This window comes from Agelaius tricolor, unplaced genomic scaffold (genome assembly GCF_023055355.1).
Source record: "Agelaius tricolor isolate 1412-34295 unplaced genomic scaffold, bAgeTri1.0.p SCAF_114, whole genome shotgun sequence".
Classification (NCBI taxonomy): domain Eukaryota; kingdom Metazoa; phylum Chordata; class Aves; order Passeriformes; family Icteridae; genus Agelaius; species Agelaius tricolor.
The window spans coordinates 163,009-182,305 of NW_027269374.1; the positions used below are offsets into that span (position 1 = coordinate 163,009).

The 19,297-nt window shown below is 61.1% G+C and overlaps 1 protein-coding gene across 6 annotated transcripts; it reads left to right on the forward strand.

Moving 5' to 3' along the window:
• The first annotated feature begins 194 nt into the window (after positions 1–194).
• On the forward strand, positions 195–19,279 carry SMARCC2 (SWI/SNF related BAF chromatin remodeling complex subunit C2). Of its 6 annotated transcripts, none has more exons than XM_071419676.1 (29): positions 195–420; positions 562–681; positions 3,631–3,716; positions 4,025–4,106; positions 4,232–4,324; positions 4,422–4,491; positions 5,243–5,312; positions 5,395–5,470; positions 5,557–5,688; positions 5,771–5,886; positions 5,969–6,093; positions 6,186–6,245; positions 6,325–6,362; positions 6,567–6,697; positions 6,798–6,869; positions 6,956–7,069; positions 8,615–8,768; positions 8,900–8,995; positions 9,291–9,410; positions 9,539–9,601; positions 10,400–10,658; positions 12,327–12,488; positions 13,421–13,485; positions 13,559–13,688; positions 13,769–13,935; positions 14,866–15,000; positions 16,004–16,331; positions 17,501–17,920; positions 18,787–19,279. In XM_071419676.1, the coding sequence occupies exons 1-29, from the start codon at positions 310–312 to the stop codon at positions 18,867–18,869; spliced, it is 3,678 nt and encodes a 1,225-aa protein (XP_071275777.1). In that variant the 5' UTR covers positions 195–309; the 3' UTR covers positions 18,870–19,279. The 6 variants fall into 6 exon arrangements, with proteins under 6 accessions (XP_071275777.1, XP_071275776.1, XP_071275773.1 ...); XM_071419675.1 differs by having other exon boundaries at positions 196–420; positions 9,288–9,410; XM_071419674.1 differs by having other exon boundaries at positions 223–420; positions 9,288–9,410; positions 17,501–17,632.
• The last annotated feature ends 18 nt before the right edge of the window (positions 19,280–19,297 follow it).

The following is a 19,297-nucleotide window of genomic DNA, read 5'->3' on the forward strand; positions in this document are numbered from 1 at the left end:
ACCGGGCGGGAGCGGCGGAGGCGGCGGTGCGGGAGCGGCACCGCCAGAGGGCGGCAGCGGCGGCGGCGGGAGCGGCAGTGCGGGAACGGGAGGGCACCAAAGGGGGCGGCGGGGCTGTAACAGCGAGCGGGGCCGGTGCGAGCGGCGGGGACAGCGACCGGGAGCGGGGACAACGGGGACAGCGGGAACGGGGACAGCGGGAACGGGGACAGCGACCGGAGGCGGCGGCGGGCGCGGCAGTGGCGGCGCGGGGCCGGCAGGGGGCGGCAGTGGCGGGCGGAGGCGGCGGCGCGGCCCGGCCCGCTCAAGATGGCGGTGCGGAAGAAGGACGGCGGCCCTAACGTCAAGTACTACGAGGCCTCGGACACCGTCAGCCAGTTCGACAACGTGCGGCTGTGGCTCGGCAAGAACTACAAGAAGGTAAGTCCGCGGAAACGCGGCGCCGCCGCCCGCCCGCCGCCGCCACGCCGGGCCCGGCCTGTCACGGCGCCGCCGCCGCCATCGCGCCCCCCCCCTCCCCTCAGCGGCCGCGGCGGCCGCGCTGAGCCCCCGGCCCCGCAGTACATCCAGGCCGAGCCCCCCACCAACAAATCGCTGTCGAGCCTGGTGGTGCAGCTGCTGCAGTTCCAGGAGGAGGTGTTCGGCAAGCACGTCAGCAACGCGCCCCTCACCAAGCTGCCGGTGAGAGCCGCGGGGGGACGCGGCGGGACACGGGGACACCGCGGCCGGGACCCCTCGGGGCGGCTGGGGGACACGCGGGGAGATGGGGGCGAGGATCAGAGCAGGGGGTGTGGGGATGGAACCTCGTGGATCCGCGGAAGAGTCCCAAAGAACGGGGGACAAAGCCCAGATTGGGGAGAGCGCCCCAAAGATGTGGGGACAGCAGCCCACAGGGCTGGGGACATGGCAGGGACAAGGCTCAGAGCAGGGGACATGGCCCTGGTGGACAGGGACAAGGCTCAAAGCTGGGGGTGTGGGGATGGAACCTCGTGGTTGTGGGGTGAGCTGGGGAAGAGCCCCCAAGAATGGGGGACAGAGCCCAGATTGGGGAGAGCGCCCCAAAGATGTGGGGACAGCAGCCCACAGGGCTGGGGACATGGCAGGGACAAGGCTCAGAGCTGGGGACATGGCCCTGGTGAACAGGGACAAGGCTCAGAGCAGGAATGGTGTCGCCAAGGTGCAGGGATGGACCCTCATGGATCAGGGGTGAGCTGGGGAAGAGCCCCAAAGAATTAGGGACAAAGCCCAGATTGAGGAGAGCACCTCAGAAACATGGGGACAGCAGCCCACAGGGCTGGGGACATGGCTCTGCTGGGCAGGGACGAGGCTCAGAGAGTGGGGACAGTGGCCCAAAGGTGTGGGGATGGACCCTTGTGACCCCAGGGTGAGCCCCCAAGAATGGGGGACAAAGCCCAGGTTGGGGACAGCACCCCAATATCCAGGGAAGGTATCCCAGTAGTCAGGATGTCCCCTCAATGCCCGGGGACAGAGCCCCAGGGATTTGGGGACATGGCCCTGATGACCCTGGGACAAGGCCCCAGTGTCCCCAAAAACCTGGGGACAAAGCTCAGTGGGAACGAGGCTCCAGAGGCCCCAAAAAAGGCCCAAAGGACAGGGGACAAAACCCTGAGTGGGGACAGCACCCCAGTACCCAGGGACAGCATCTGAGCACTCGGGAACAGAAGCCCAGTATTTGGGGACAGGGGTCACAGTGAGGTGGGGACAAGGCCTGAGTGGGGACAGCATCCCAAAAGTGCAGGACCAGCACCCCAAAGCTTGGGGCAGAGCCCCAGTGGAAAGGGGACAGGGACAGTGATGACTAGGGGCAAGGTCCTGAGTGGGGACAGTGTCCCCAAAGGGCTGGGGACAGCCCTGAGCAGGGACAGCTCCCAGAGCCTCAGGGATGTGGCCCTGGTGACACCGTTCAGCATTCAGGTGGCTTTGGGGACAGCAGCTGACCATGGACAGCAGCCAGTGCCAGTGCCCTGGTCAGGGACATGGCCTGGAGTGCTGGGGACACTGCTGGGGACTCTGGGACACTGTCCTGCTGGGAGCTGTCCCCAAGGACCTGGGGACAATGTCCCCACGCAGGGACAGAGCACGGCAGGGACAGAATCCAAGGGGACACTGCCCAAAGGACACCAGGACAGCCCCCAAGGACATGGGGACAGTGTCCCCACACAGGGACAGAATCCATGGGGACACTGCCCCAGGGACACCAGGACAACCCCAAAGGACCTGGGGACAGTGTCCCCACATAGGGACAGAATCCAAGGGGACACTGCCCCAGGGACGCCAGGAGAGCCCCAAAGGACCTGGGGACAGTGTCCCCACATAGGGACAGAATCCAAGGGGACACTGCCCCAGGGACGCCAGGAGAGCCCCAAAGGACCTGGGGACAGTGTCCCCACACAGGGACAGAATCCATGGGGACACTGCCCAAAGGACACCAGGACAGCCCCAAAGGACCTGGGGACAGTGTCCCCACATAGGGACAGAATTCAAGGGGACACTGCCCAAAGGACACCAGGACAGCCCCAAAGGACCTGGGGACAGTGTCCCCACACAGGGACAGAATCCAAGGGGACACTGCCCAAAGGACACCAGGACAGCCCCAAAGGACCTGGGGACAGTGTCCCCACATAGGGACAGAATTCAAGGGGACACTGCCCAAAGGACACCAGGACAGCCCCAAAGGACCTGGGGACAGTGTCCCCACACAGGGACAGAATCCAAGGGGACACTGCCCCAAGGACGCCAGGACAGCCCCAAAGGACCTGGGGACAGTGTCCCCACACAGGGACAGGTCCCCAAGTGGGGACAGTGCTACAGCACTTCAGGGACTCCATCCCAGCTTGGGGACCTGGGAGAGGGGATGGCACCCAGACAAGGGGATGGCACCCAGAATTTGGGATGTCACCCAGACAAGGGGATGGCACCAAGACAAAGGGATAGCACCCAGACATGGGGATGTCACTCAGACACGGGGGTGTCACTCAGACATGGGGATGGCACCAAGACAAAGGGATAGCACCCGGACATGGGAATGTCACTCAGACACAGGGGTGTCACCTAGGCATGGGAATGTCACTCAGACACGGGGATGGCACCCAGACAAGGGGATGTCACCCCAACAAGGGGATGGCACTCAGACACGGGGATGGCACCAAGACAGAAGGATAGCACCCAGATATGGGGATGTCACCCCAACATGGGGATGTCACTCAGACATGGGGATGTCGCTCAGACACGGGGATGTCACTCAGACACGGGGATGGCACCAAGACAAAGGGATAGCACCCAGACATGGGGATGTCACTCAGACATGGGGAAGTCAGGCAGACATGGGGATGTCACTCAGACACGGGGATGTCACCCCAACATGGGGATGGCACTCAGACACGGGGATGTCACTCAGACATGGGGATGGCACCCAGATATGGGGATGTCACCCCAACATGGGGATGGCACTCAGACACGGGGATGTCACTCAGACACGGGGATGGCACCAAGACAAAGGGATAGCACCCAGACAGGGGATGTCACTCAGACACGGGGATGGCACCCCGAGGAGGAGCTGTCCCCCCATCAGGATGCTGTCCCTGTCCCCTGACCCCTCTCCCCTTACAGATCAAATGCTTCCTGGATTTCAAGGCGGGGGGAGCCCTGTGCCACATCCTGGCAGCCGCCTATAAATTCAAGAGCGACCAAGGATGGTGAGCACGACCCACCTGCACCCATCGGGGTCCTGGGGGCTCCCTGGGCTGGGGGGGACAGGGGTGGGGGTCCCTGGGGTGGGGGACAGGGGTGGGGGTCCCCTCCTTGGGGGTGGTTGTGGGGTTGTCACCTCCAGAGCAAACGGACGCTGGGATGTGTCCCCCTCCCCTTTGTCACTGTGGACCCTGATGGGGTCCAGACAGGTGTCCCAGTCCCTCCCCCCTCCCCAAATTCCCCAAATGTGGGGGTGCTGAGGAGGAGACCTGAGCTGTGGCTTTCATGAGAGTCGCTCTTTTCTTCCAATAAGGCGGCGTTTCGATTTCCAGAATCCCTCGCGCATGGACCGCAACGTGGAGATGTTCATGACCATCGAGAAATCCCTGGTGCAGGTAAGAGCCCCAAACCCCAAACCCCAATCCATCCACACCCCAAGAACCCCCTCCCTCCCTGTGTCCCCCCTACCCCACTCCTCGATTCACAGCTTTGCTCTCACCTTCCCTCCCTCCTTCCCCAGAACAACTGCCTGGCTCGGCCCAACATCTTCCTGCACCAGGAGATCGAGCCCAAGCTGCTGGGGAAGCTCAAGGACATCGTCAAGAGGCACCAGGTGGGTGGCACTGCCAGGCTGGGGGGGTGGCACGGGGTTCATGCCAATATTTAAGCCTGGATTTAACCCTGGGTTCATCCCCCTGGCTGTCACACAGGGCACCGTGACCGAGGACAAGAGCAACGCGTCCCACATCGTGTGCCCCGTGCCCGGCAACCTGGAGGAGGGTGGGTGCAGGAGGAGGGGGTTTGGGGGGGTCATGGGGGGCTCTGGGGGTGCAGGAGGGGGGGTTTGGGGGGTCACAGGGGCCTCCAAGGGGTCACGGGGGGCTCCAGGGGTGCAGGAGGAGAGTTTGGGGTGTCACAGGGGGCTCCAGGGGGTCACAGGGGGCTCCAGGGGTGCAGGAGAAGAGTTTGAGGGGTCGTGGAGGGCTCTGGGGGTGCAGGAGGGAGTTTTTGGGCTGTCACAGGGGGCCCCAGGGGTGCAGGATGGGGTTTTGGGGGGCACAGGGGGCTCTGGGGGTGCAGGATGGGGTTTTGGGGTGTCACAGGGGGCTCCGGGGGTGCAGGATGGGGTTTTGGGGTGTCACAGGGGGCTCTGGGGATGGGGTTTTGGGGGGCACAGAGGGCTCGGGGGGTGCAGGATGGGGTTTTGGGGGGCACAGAGGGCTCGGGGGGTGCAGGATGGGGTTTTGGGGGCACAGAGGGCTCTGGGGGTGCAGGATGGGGTTTTGGGGGGCACAGGGGGCTCTGGGGATGGGGTTTTGGGGGCACAGGGGGCTCTGGGGGTGTAGGATGGGGTTTTGGGGGGCACAGGGGGCTCCGGGGATGGGGTTTTGGGGGGCACAGGGGGCTCTGGGGATGGGGTTTTAGGGGGAACAGGGGGCTCTGGGGGTGTAGGATGGGGTTTTGGGGGCCACAGGGGGCTGCAGGCTCCCCAGGATCCCCGCTCAGCCCAGCCCGTCCGTCTGTCCCGCAGAGGAGTGGGTCCGGCCCGTCATGAAGCGTGACAAGCAGGTGCTGCTGCACTGGGGCTACTACCCCGACAGGTGAGGGGGGGATGAAGATTTCGGGGACCCCCCATGTGTCCCCCCACCCCAAATCAATCTAACCCTGTGTCCCCCCCCCCAGCTATGACACCTGGATCCCGGCCAGCGAGATCGAGGCGTCCGTGGAGGATCCCCCGACACCCGAGAAGCCCCGGAAGGTACCGGGGGGGAACCTCCAGGTTTGGGGGGGGCAGCTGGAGCTCCCCCCTTCTCTCCCTGACCCGGCCACTGCCCTGGGCTGCAGGTCCACGCCAAGTGGATCCTGGACACGGACACCTTCAATGAGTGGATGAACGAGGAGGATTACGAGGTGACGGACGAGAAGAGCCCCGTGACCCGCAGGAAGAAGATCTCGGCCAAGACGCTGACAGATGAGGTCAGAACCAGCTCAGAGCCCTCTGGGGAGGGGTTCTGGGGGGTCTCACCCTGCTCAGCTGGAGCCCCACGGTGCCCCCCAGGTGAACAGCCCCGACTCGGACCGGCGGGATAAGAAGGGGGGGAACTACAAGAAGAGGAAGCGCTCGCCCTCTCCCTCGCCCACCCCCGAGGCCAAGAAGAAGAACGCAAAGAAGGGGTGAGCTGGGGGGGTTTGGGGGGTCTGGGGGCACGGGATTTCAGCCTGGGCTCGGCGGTGATGGGGGTCTCTCCCTTGGCAGACCCTCCACCCCCTATAACAAATCCAAGCGTGGGCACCGCGAGGAGGAGCAGGAGGACCTGACCAAGGACATGGACGAGCCCTCGCCTGTCCCCAACGTGGAGGAGGTGACCCTGCCCAAAACAGGTCAGTGTGGGGGGGCAGCAGCCGCCCCCCCCGGGGTCCCCAGCACTGTGGGAGGGGTCCCCAGGGTGCTCAGCACCACTTTCCCCCCACAGTCAACACCAAGAAGGACTCGGAGTCAGCACCGGTCAAGGGGGGCACCATGACAGACCTGGGTGAGTCTGAGGAGCCACAGCAGAGCCCCGGGACCCCCAGCCTGGCAGTGCCCAAACCCACCCCTGTCCTCCCTTCCAGATGAGCAGGAAGATGAGAGCATGGAGACAGCTGGCAAGGTGAGCCCAGGGAAGGTGGTGTTGATGATCACCCGCTTCTCTCTCATTCCTTGTCCCTTTTTTGGGTACAGAAACTCTTTTCTGCCCTTCCCCTCATCCCTGGGGCTGCAGCCGGGGCTCTTGGTCCCATGCTGGTGTGGGTGAGGATGATGAAGGGCGCTCAAGGGAGTCTCTTTGCCCACGGGGTGCTGCTCTGTGGGGCAGGACGAGGAGGAGAACGGCGCGGGCAGCAAAGGGGAGCAGGCCAAGAACCCCGACCTGCACGAGGACAACGTGACAGAGCAGACCCACCACATCATCATCCCCAGCTACGCCGCCTGGTTCGACTACAACAGGTACAGCCAGCCCTGCTGAGGGGGCCTCCCGAGCCGCCCTTCATCGCCCGAGGATGAGGAGGCTGCTCCCAGAGCCCTCCCCGAGCCTCTCCTCCCGCAGCGTCCACGCCATCGAGCGCCGCGCCCTGCCCGAGTTCTTCAACGGCAAAAACAAATCCAAGACCCCCGAAATGTGAGGCCAAAGCCCCTCTCCGTGCCCACCCACACCCCCCCACCCTGGGGCCGTGGCCGGTGCTGAGCCCCCCGTGCCCCCCACAGATACCTGGCGTACAGGAATTTCATGATCGACACGTACCGGCTGAACCCGCAGGAGTACCTGACCTCCACGGCCTGCAGGAGGAACCTGGCCGGGGATGTCTGTGCCATCATGCGGTGGGTCCGGCTGGGGGCTGGCCTGGCACCTCCTGGTGCTGCCAGGGGGCTGGAGATCCCGGGGTTTGGGGGCTGGTTTGGCACCCACATGGTGCCAGGGCTCTGGAGATCCCGGGGTTTGGGGGTTGGTTGGGTACCCACATGGTGCCAGGGGGCTGGAGATCCCGGGCTTTGGGGGCTGGTTTGGCACCCACATGGTGCCAGGGGTCCGGTGCTTGTGGGGCTGGGGGTCAGCATGGCACCCTGGTGCTGGCAGGAGTGTGGTGCTGGTGTTTGGGGGTTGGTTGGGTACCCACATGGTGCCCGGGCTCTGGAAATCCTGGGCTTTGGGGGCAGGTTTGGCACCCACAGGCTGGCAGGGTTCTGATGCTGGTAGGGCTGGGGGTCACTGTGGCACCCTGGTGCTGCTGGAGGGTCACCGTGGCACCCCAGATGTGGCAGGGGTCACCGTGGCACCCCAGATGTGGCAGGGGTCACCGTGGCACCCTGGAGGTGGCAGGGGGTCAGTGTGGCACAGTGCAGGTGGCAGTGGGTCATTGTGGCACCCCAGATGTGGCAGGTGCCACTGGGGCCGGGGGATCATTTTGGCACCATGGGGGTGGCACGAATCTTAGTGCCAGTGGTGCTGGGGGGTCCACACCAAAGATGTGGCACCCTGGCACTGGGGGGCTCAATGTCACCATGGCACAGGGGTGCTCAGTGTCACCATGGCACAGGGGTGCTCAGTGTCACCATGGCACAGGGGGGGTCAGTGTCACCACAGGGGTGCTCAGTGTCACCATGGCACAGGGGGGGTCAGTGTCACCACAGGGGTGCTCAGTGTCACCATGGCACAGGGATGGCCAGTGTCACCATGGCACAGGGGGGTCAGTGTCACCATGGCACAGGGGTGGCCAGTGTCACCATGGCACAGGGGTGGCCAGTGTCACCACAGGGGTGCTCAGTGTCACCCTGGCACAGGGGGGGGTCAGTGTCACCATGGCACAGGGGTGGCCAGTGTCACAGGGGCTGCCCAGTGCCATGGCACAGGGTGCTCAGCAGGCTCTGACCCTGGTGCCAGTGTCACAGGGGGGTGCTCAGTGTCACCATGGCACAGGGGTGCTCAGTGTCCCCCTGGCTGCCCCCTCCCGTGTCACAGGAGGGTGCTCAGTGTCTCAGTGTCCCCCTGGCACTGGTGGCTACCCCCTCCCGTGTCACAGGGGTGCTCAGTGTCCCCCTGGCTGCCCCCTCCCGTGTCACAGGGGTGCTCAGTGTCACCATGGCACAGGGGGGTGGCCAGTGTCACCATGGCACAGGGGGGTCAGTGTCACCCTGGCACAGGGGTGCTCAGTGTCCCCCTGGCTGCCCACTCCAGTGTCACAGGAGGATGCTCAGTGTCCCCCTGGCTGCCCCCTCCCGTGTCACAGGAGGGTGCTCAGTGTCTCAGTGTCCCCCTGGCACTGGTGGCTACCCCCTCCCGTGTCACAGGGGTGCTCAGTGTCCCCCTGGCTGCCCCCTCCCGTGTCCCAGGGGTGCTCAGCGGGCTCTGACCCCCTCTCCCCGCAGGGTCCACGCCTTCCTGGAGCAGTGGGGTCTCATCAATTACCAGGTGGACGCCGAGAGCCGCCCCACGCCCATGGGCCCCCCGCCCACCTCCCACTTCCACGTTCTGGCCGACACCCCCTCGGGGCTGGTGCCGCTGCAGCCCAAGACGCCCCAGGTGGGTGCCGGGGGCGGCCGCCCCGCCGAACCGCGACCCCCCCCCTGCCGCCGCCCGGTCCCCGCGCGGGGGCCGGGAGCGGGGTGGGGCGGGGGGTGGGGGATGCACAGCTTCGATCCGTGGTGCCTCAGGGCCGGCAGAGCGACGGCGACGCCAAGACGGGCCGCAAGAGCAAAGAGATGGAGGAGCTGGTGGTCAGCGAGACGGTGAAGGGCAAGCCGGAGCTGGTAGGCGGCTCCTTGGGGGTCCGTGCCCCCCGCGTGCCGCTGTGCCGAGGAAGGCTCCTTCCCTCCTCCTCCTCCTCCTCCTCTTCCTCCTCCCCCTCGCATGCCGCCCTGCCCCCGGGGAGCAGCGACGCGGTGGGGACGCCGTGATGGGGACGGACACGCACCGTGATGGGGCATTGGGGGACACGCACCGTGACAAAAAGGCTTCTCCGGGCCACCGGGGAGGAGGGGACACGCCGATGTCCTGCCCCGCGGGCCCGGCCCAGCGTGTCCCCTGTCCCCCATCCCGCAGCAGCCCAGCTCGGCCTCGCAGCAGATGCTGAATTTCCCGGACAAGGGCAAGGAGAAGCCGGCGGACATGCAGAACTTCGGGCTCCGCACCGACATGTACACCAAGAAGAACGTGCCCTCCAAGGTGGGTGGGCGGGCACCCCTGGGTGGGTGGGCACTGCCTGGGTGGGTGGGTGGGCACCCCTGGGTGGGTGGGCACCGCCTGGGCACCCCCCCCGGCCCCTCATCCTCCTCGTCTCTCCCGTCCTGCAGAGCAAAGCGGCCGCCAGCGCCACGCGGGAGTGGACGGAGCAGGAGACGCTGCTGCTGCTGGAGGTGTGTGGGGACAATTGGGGACAGCTGGGGATGGAGGGACTCAAGGGGATGTGAAGACCTGAGGGGATCTGGGGACAGGGAAATGGGGATGGGATGTGGGGACAGGGAAATGGGGATGGGACGTGGGGATAGGGAAATGAGGACAGAGGATAGGGGATGTGGGGACAGGAAAATGGAGACAGGAGATGTGGGGACAGGGGATGTGGGGACAGGGATGTGGGGATAGGGGATGTGGGGACAGGAGATGTGGGGACAAGCAGGGGTTGTGGGAACCCGAGGGGATTTGAGGACAGGGGATGTGGGGACAGGGAAATGGAGACAAGGGATGTGGGGACAGGGGACATGGGGACAGGAGATGTGGGCATGGGATATGGGGACAGAGAATACAGAGACAGGGGATGTAGGGATGGGAGATGTGGGGACAGGGGATTTGAGGACAGGGGATGTGGGAACAGGGGATGTGGGGACAGGGAAATGGAGACAGGGGACGTGGGGACAGAGGATGTGGATTTGGGGACAGAGGAAATAGGGACAGGGGACGTGGGGACAGAGAATATAGGGGCAGGGAAATGGGGACAGGGGCTATGGGGAGAAGGGATGGGACAGGGAAGTGGGGACAGGGAATTTGAGGACAGGGAAGTGGGGACAGGGGATATAGGGCCGGGGGATATAGGGCCAGGGATATGGGGACAGGGGCTATGGGGAGAAGGGATGGCACAGGGAATTTGAGGACAGGGAAGTGGGGACAGGGGATGTAGGGCCAGGTCTGCCTGACCCCTCTGAGCCCCGTGCCCCCAGGCCCTGGAGATGTACAAGGACGACTGGAACAAGGTGTCGGAGCACGTGGGCAGCCGCACGCAGGACGAGTGCATCCTGCACTTCCTGCGCCTGCCCATCGAGGATCCCTACCTGGAGGACTCGGAGGCCTCCCTGGGCCCCCTGGCCTACCAGCCCATCCCCTTCAGCCAGTCCGGCAACCCCGTCATGAGCACCGTGGCCTTCCTGGCCTCCGTGGTGGATCCACGCGTGGCCTCGGCCGCCGCCAAGTCCGCGCTGGGTAAGGGAGGGTGGGGAGGGTGGGCAGGGGGCTGGGGAGGGCTGGGGGCACGGGGATGTGGGGAGAGGGGATGGGGATGTGGGGAGAGGGGATGGGGATGTGGGAAGATGGGACATGGGATGGGGATGTGGGGAGAGGGGATGGGGATGGGATATGGGAGAGAGGAGAGGGGATGGGGATGTGGGGATGGAGATGTGGGGAGAGGGGATGGGGATGTGGGAGAGGGGATGGGGATGTGGAGATGTGGGGAGAGGGGATGGGGATGGGATATGGGAGAGAGGAGAGGGAATGGGGATGTGGGGAGGTGGGGAGAGGGGATGGGGATGTGCAGATGTGAGGAGAGGGGATGGGGATGGGATATGGGGAGAGGGGAGAGGGAATGGGGATGTGGGGAGGAGGGACAGGGGATAGGAATGTGGGGATGGAGATGTGGGGAGAGGGGATGGGGATGCGGGGATGTGAGGAGAGGGGATGGGGATGTGGGGAGAGGGAATGGGGATGAGGGGAGAAGGGACAGGGGATGAGAATGTGGGGATGGAGATGTGGGGAGACGGGATGGGGATGAGGGGAGTGGATGAGTCCTACAGGGAGAGGGGACAGGGATGTGGCAAGTGGGGATGGGAATGTGGGGAGAGGAATGAATCCTATAGGGAGAGGAATTAATCCTATAGGGAGAGGGGACAGGGATGTGGGGAGAAGGGACTGTGAGGAGTGAGTGAGTCCTATAGGAAGTGGAATATTGAATCCTATAGGGAGAGGAGATAAGGACTGTGGGGAGGGGTGAATCCTATAGGGAGAGGAATATTGAATCCTGTAGGGAGAGGGGACGGGGATGTGGGGAGAAGGGACTGTGGGAAGTGGGTGAGGCCTATAGGAAGAGGAATGAATCCTATAGGGAGAGGGGACAAGGACTGTGAGAGGTGGATGAGTCCTATAGGAAGTGGAATATTGAATCCTATAGGGAGAGGGGACTGGGATGTGGGGAGTGGGTGAATCCTATAGGAATTGGAATAATGAATCCTATAGGGAGAGGGGACAGGGATGTGAGGAGTGGGTGAATCCTATAGGGGGAGGCAGAGGGGACAGGGATGTGGGGAGAGGGTGAGAAGTATAGGAATTAATAAAAAAAAATAAATAAAAAATAAAAACTATAGGATTAATCCTATAGAGAAAGGGGACAAGGACTGTGAGAGGTGGATGAGTCCTATAGGAAGTGGAATATTGAATCGTATAGGGACTGGGATGTGGGGAGTGGGTGAATCCTATAGGAAGAGGAATTAATCCTATAGGGAGAGGGGACAAGGACTGTGAGGAGTGGATGAGTCCTATGGCATGACGAATATGGGGAGAGGGATGAGCCCCATAGGGGTTCCTATAGGGGAATGGGAAGACTGCGACAGGGCTGAGTCCTATAGGATATCCCATAGGGAAACAGGGTCAGTCTGATGGGGAGAGGGATGAGGAGCATGGGGAGACCACCAAATCCTCTGTGGAGATTCCCCTGGGGACATGCAACACCTCCCACGGGGACGGGATGAGCCTTCCAGAACCTTCCATAACCAGCCAGGACCAGCCCGGAGGGTCCAGACCGAGCCCCCCACGGGCTGTTTGGGTCTGGGGGCTCCGGGGGATGCCTGCGGGGGTCCCGCTGAGGAACTGTGCCCGCAGAGGAGTTCTCCAAGATGAAGGAGGAGGTGCCCACGGCGCTGGTGGAGGCTCACGTGCGCAAGGTGGAGGAGGCGGCCAAGGTGACGGGCAAGGCCGACCCCGCCTTCGGGCTGGAGAGCAGCGGCATCGCCGGCACCGCCTCCGAGGAGCCCGAGCGCATCGGTCAGAGGGGCCGGGGGGCTGGGAAAGGGGGACTGGGGGGCTGGGAAAGGGGGCTGGGAAAGGGGGCTGGGAAAGGGGGCCTGGGGGGCTGGGGAGGGGGGGGATGGCATCGGTCAGAGGGGCCGGGGGGCTTGGGAGGGTGCCTGGGGGTCTGGGGAGGGAGTGGGGGGGATGGAACAGGGGGTCTGAGCCACTCATGGGGGTCTGGGGGGGATGGAACAGGGGTTGGGGCCAGGCAGGGGATGGGAAGGGGCTCAGGGGGGCCTCGGTGGGATGGAACAGGGGGTCTGAGCCACTCACAGGGGTCTGGGTGGGATGATGGCACTGGGGTCTGGGCTGGGCAGGGGATGGGGAAGGGGCTCAGGGGGGTCTGGGGGGGGATGACAGCAGGGTCTGAGCTGGGTAGGGGGCTCAGAAGGGGCTCAGGGGGGTCTGGGGCGGGAGTGGCACCGGGATCTGAGCTGGGAAGGGGCTCACAGGGGCCTGGATGGGATGGAACAGGGGTCTGAGCCATTCACGGGGGTCTGGGGGGGATGATGGCACTGGGGTCTGGGCTGGGCAGGGGATGGGAGGGGGCTCACAGGGGCCTGGGTGGGATGGCACCAGGGTCTGGGGGTGTCCCGAGGGCATGGGGGGAATGGCAGCGGGGTCTGAGCAGTCAGGGGGCTGGGCAGGGGCTCCCGGGGGTCTGGGGATGATGGCACCAGGGGTCTGGGGTGGGCAGGGGCTCCCGGGGGTCTGGGGATGATGGCACCAGGGTCTGGGGTGGGCAGGGGCTCCCGGGGGTCTGGGGGTGGATGGAACAGGGGTCTGGGGTGGGCAGGGGCTCCCGGGGGTCTGGGGATGATGGCACCAGGGTCTGGGGTGGGCAGGGGCTCCCGGGGGTCTGGGGATGATGGCACCAGGGTCTGAGGCCGGGTTTGTATCCCCAGAGGAGAGCGGGGCCGAGGAGGCGCGGGCAGAGGCGCAGCCGGCCGAGGAGAAGAAGGAGGCGAAGGTAAAAGGGGTCTGGGGGTTTGGGGGGCAAACAGGGCAGGATTTGGGTGCCCACGGTGCTGATCCTTCCCCAGGAACCCCGGGATGGCACCGCCGAGGAGGAACCCAAGGAGAAACCCGGGGAAACGCCCAAGAAGGAGGAGGAGAAGGGCAAGGAGGTGGAGGGAGAGAAGGAGCCCGAGAAGGGTGACAGTGACAGCACAGGTGAGCGAGGACCCTGCAGGGCTGGGAGAGGGGACCCTGCTCCCCTCGTGGCACTGCTGACACGGCCCCACCTTGCACAGGGGAGCCCGAGAAGGACAAGGAGGTGAAGGAAGGGCCGGATGAGGCGGCCAAGGAGCCCGCGGAGCCCGAGGCCGAGCGCAAGGCCAAGGTGGAGCGCGACATCGGCGAGGGGAACCTGTCCACGGCCGCCGCCGCCGCCCTGGCTGCGGCCGCCGTCAAGGCCAAGGTGAGGCCGGGCTTCCTGCAGCATTTCAAGGGAAATCTCCAAACCAGGGCCGGGTTTGTGGATAGTTGGGTGGTTGGGGTGAGTGTGTAGGGGAGCAGCACCCTGTAGGAGGTTGGTGAGCAGGGGGAAGATGATGAGGGATGTTAAAATTAGGGCTCGTTTGTGTCCTTTTTTGTCTAAGGGGCATTTTTAGTTGTTTTTAGGTTGTTACAATTACTTACAATTTTTAGTTGTAACTAGGTTGATAAATCATAGCTGGAGGGTTGAGAGTCGGTTACTAATTCATGGATGGTCTAGGTGGTCATGAATGTTATTGAGGTGAGGATTAGTGGGATTCCTAGGAGGGATGGGCTCGAAAATTGGTCAGAGAAGCTGAAATTCATGGTCAGGTTCAGGGGGTAGAGCTTGGAGCCATGGGTGGCTTGCTAGAGGGGGGATTTATTGATACAAACGAGAGAAGTTTGGGTGGGATAATTAAAGAGAAAGTGAGTCATGAAGTGAGCATGATAAAAAAATCTCCTATAGGGAGAGGGGGACAGGGATGTGGGGAGTGTAGGGAGTCCTGTAGGAACAGGAATGAATCCTATAGGGAGAGGGGATAAGCACTGTGGGGAGTGGGTGAGTCCTAGAGGGAGAGGGTGAATCCTATGGGGAGAGGGTGAATCCTATAGGGAGAGGGGACGGGGATGTGGGGAGAGGGTGAATTCTATAGGGAGAGGGAGAAGGGACAGGGATGTGGGGATGTGGGAAGTGGATGAGTCCTATAGGGAGCGAAATATTGACTCCTATAGGGAGAGATGACAGGGACTGTGGGGAAAGGGCACAGGGATGTGGGGAGAGGGTGAATCCTATGGGGAGAGGGTGAATCCTACAGGGCGAGGGCACAGGGACTGCGGGGCCCCCTGAGCCGTCCCCGTTGTCACCTGGCAGCACCTGGCGGCCGTGGAGGAGCGCAAGATCAAGTCGCTGGTGGCGCTGCTGGTGGAGACGCAGATGAAGAAGCTGGAGATCAAACTGAGGCACTTCGAGGAGCTGGAGACCATCATGGACCGCGAGCGAGAGGCCGTGAGTGCCCCCGAGCGTGGCACCGCCCCCGCGTGTCCCCGCCCCCCGAGCGTGGCACCGCCCCCGCGTGTCCCCGCCCCCCGAGCGTGTCCCCGCCCCCCGAGGGTGGCACCGCCCCCGCGTGTCCCCACCCCTCACGTGAAAAAAGCCAATCGCTTGTTTTTAAAATTTTAAAAGTTTAATAGTAATAAAATTATATATTTATAGTTTATAAATATAAAAATATATATAAATATACAAATATATATTTATATATCTTTATAAACTATAAATATAGTTTATAAAGATATATATGTATTTTTATATATTTATAAATATAAGATATATAAATACAGTTTATAGTTTATTATAATGGTAATGCAATTAGAGTAATAGTAATTTGGACAATTAGAATTAGGACAAAATGAGACAATAGAAACAAAGAGTTAGAGACTACTGTATAGAGTATATATATATAATATATATATGTAATATATGTATTACATATATATATTACGTATATATTATATATTATATATAGTATCCAAATTTTATATAAATAATAGATATATTGAAATTTTAGATATGTTTGAATACTAATATAATATTCAATATTCATAAAAATGAATTTATATAAATATATAAATATAAATATAATATTCAACTTCTAACACAACACATATAATATTCAATTTTCTCTATATATAAATATATAAATATATATTGATATTATATAATAATATTATATCAATATTTAATATTAATTTATTATTCAAAATCTCACACAACACATACACTATTCAAATTTTTATATAACTATTTAAAATAAATACTTTACATAAATATTTTACACTTTTAAATTCAAATATATATAATATAATATAATATAATATAATATAATATAATATAATATAATATAATATAATATAATATAATATAATATAATATAATATAATATAATATAATATAATATAATATTCCCCCGCCTGCCTTTTTCCCCTCTCATTTCCCCTTTCCCTCCCAGCTGGAATACCAGCGGCAGCAGCTCCTGGCCGACCGCCAGGCGTTCCACATGGAGCAGCTGAAGTACGCGGAGATGCGGGCGCGGCAGCAGCACTTCCAGCACCTGCAGCAGCAGCAGCAGCAGCAGCAGCCCCCGCTGCCCCCCGGGGCACAGCCCCTGCCCGGTGCCGCTGCCGGTGCCCCCCTGGCCCCCGCCGCGCACCCGCTGGCGGCGCCGCCCGCCCCCAGCATCACCGAGCCCGTGGTGGGGCAGCCCCCGCTGCCCGGGGCGCCCCCGCCGCAGCCGCCGCCGCCGGTGCCCCCGGGAGCCGCCCCGGCCGTGCCGCACGGTGGGTGCGGGGTGGGCGGGGCAATGGCGGGGGTGGGCGTGGCACCCGGGGGGAGGGGCTTGGGGGAGTGGTGAGGGGTTGGGGTCTCATTGGTGCTGAAGGTTTAGGGGTGGGGGTCTCATTGGTGCTGAGGATTTGGGGTCGGGGTCACACTGGTGCTCAGGGTTTGGGGTGGGGGTCTCATTGGTGCTGAAGGTTTAGGGGTGGGGGTCTCATTGGTGCTGAGGATTTGGGGTCGGGGTCACACTGGTGCTCAGGGTTTGGGGTGGGGGTCTCACTGGTGCTGAAGGTTTAGGGGTGAGGGTCTCACTGGCGGTGAGGGTTTGGGAGTGAGGGTCTCACTGGTGCTGGAGGTTTAGGGGTTGGGGTCTCGTTGGTGCTGAGGATTTGGAGTGGTTGGGGTTGGGGGTCTCACTGGGGGTGAGGGTTTGGGGGTGGGGGTCTCACTGGTGCTGAGGATTTGGGGGTGGGGGTCTCACTGGTGCTGAAGGTTTAGGGGTGAGGGTCTCACTGGGGGTGCTCTCTGCAGTGCTCAGGGGTGAGGGGCGGTCTCGGTGTTGGGGTCTGGGGTCTGTCACTGGTGCTGGGGGTCTGGGGATGGGGTCTCACTGGTGCTCTCCCCTCTCCCCATAAGGGCGGGGGTCTCAGGGGTGCTCTCCTGCAGCCCCAGCTCCAGGGGGTGCCTGGATAAGGGTGGGGGTCTCACCGTGCTCTCCCCATAAGGGTGGGGGTCTCACTGTGTTCTCCCCATAAGGGTTGGGGTCTCACGGTGCTCTCCCCCCATTGAGGGGTGCCCGATTTAGGGTGGGGGTCTCACAGTGCTCTCCCCATAAGGGTGGGGGTCTCACTGTGCTCTCCCCATAAGGGTGGGGGTCTCACTGTGCTCTCCCCACACCGAGTGGTGCCCGATTTAGGGCGGGGGTCTCACTGATTAAGGGTGGGGGTCTCGCTCTCGCTCTCTCCCCATTGAGGGGTGCCCAATTTAGGGCGGGGGTCTCACAATGCTCTCCCCCCATTGAATGGTGCCCGATTTAGGGCGGGGGTCTCACTGTGCTCTCCCCACACCGAGTGGTGCCCGATTTAGGGCGGGGGTCTCACTGTGCTCTCCCCCCATTGAGTGGTGCCCGATTTCGGGCGGGGGTCTCACCGTGCTCTCCCCCTCCCCTCAGCCCCGGTGGTGCCGTTCCCCGGGCAGCAGCCGCCGCCTCCTCCGCCCTCTCAGCTCCTGCCGGGGACCCTCCCCGGCGGCACCGGCACCGGCAGCAGCAGCGGCAGCAGCAGCGGCCACCCCTCCGTGCCCGGTAATGCCAGCCCGGCCGTGCCCCCCGTGCCCCCCAGCATGGCTAACCCCCCCCCTCCCATGGGCGACCCCTTCCCCGCTAACCCGCTGCATGGGGGGGCCCTGGCCGGCAGCATGGGGAGGGGGCTGCCCCCCAACTCCCACCTTCATCATCATCATCATCACCACCACCACCACCACCCCGCGGCGCTGGGCTCGGGGGGCTCGGGGGGCTCGGCCGCCGCGCACAGCCCCGCCATCGTGGCCGCCGTGCAGGGAAGCCTCCTTCCCACCGCCGGCCTCGTCGCAGGTGAGGAACCTGGGGGGAATTCCGGGGAAATCCGGGGAGAGTGCTGAGGAAACTTGGGGGGGATTTTTTGAGGAGATTTTTGGGGAATTTTTGAGGAAATTTTTGAGGAATTTTTGAGGAAATTTTGGGGTTTTTTTTGACGAAATTTTTGAGGAAATTTTGGCGAGTTTTTGGGGAATTTTTGAGGAGATTTTTGAGGAAATTTTTAGGAATTTTTGAGGAAATTTTTGAGGATCTTTTTGGGGAATTTTTTGAGGGAATTTTTGAGGAAATTTTGAGGAATTTTTGAGGGAATTTTTGAGGAAATTTTTGGGAATTTTTGAGGAAATTTTTGGGGGATTTTTGAAGGAATTTTTGAGGAAATTTGAGGGAATTTTTGAGGGAATTTTTTGGGGAATTTTTGAGGAATTTTTTGAGGAATTTTTGAGGAATTTTTGAAGGAATTTTTGAGGAATTTTTGAAGGGAAATTTGAGGAAATTTTTGAGGAAAATTTTGAGGAGTTTTTGAGTAATTTTTGAGGAAATTTTTGAGGAATTTTTGAGGAAATTTTTGAGGGAATTTTTGAGGAAATTTTTGAGGAAATTTTTGAGGGAATTTTTGAGGAAATTTTTGAGGAATTTTTTGCGGAATTTTTGAGGAAATTTTGACGAAATTTTGAGGAATTTTTTGAGGAAATTTTTGGGAATTTTTGAGGAAATTTATGGGACATTTTGGGTGTGGAGGGAGGGGGAAAGGGGGCGGCGCTGCTCTGTGCTCTCTGCCCTCCCCCCGCCCCCCCTCCCCTCTCTGTGTGTTGGTTGCCGCCCCCTCCCCTCTTTGTGTGTTGGTTGACGCCCCCTCCCCTCTTTGTGTTCTCTCCCCGCAGACCAAGGCCCCCCCCTGCAGCCGGAGCCCATCTCGGTGCCCACCCCCAGCTCGGTGCCCACCCCCGTGCCCCCCACCCAGTGAGGCCCCCCCAGCCCGGAGGACGCTGCCGCAGCCCCGTCCCCGCCCCCGCTCCTCAAAGGACCCTCCCCGACCCTTCCTCCCCTTCCTCCTCCTCCTCCTCCTCCTCCCCTTCCTCCAGCTTTGGGATTTTTTTATGATCGTCCCGGATTTTATTTAAGTGTTGGTCTCCCGGGGGGGGGGCCCCCACTTCCCCCCCCCCCCGGTTATTTATGAGACAGCTCCGATCCCACCTGGCACATGGGCATTTCCCCCCCACCCCTTCTCCAAAAATCCCTTCCCTTCCTCTTCCTCCTCCTCCTCCCTTTTTTCGTTTTGTTTTGTTGGTTTTATTTTTTTTTGTTTTTTTTTTTCGTTTCTTTTTTTAAAAAACCAATAAAAAGAAAAATTCCAAGTCCCCGGGGCGGGAAGAAGAGGCCTGGTGGTGTTGG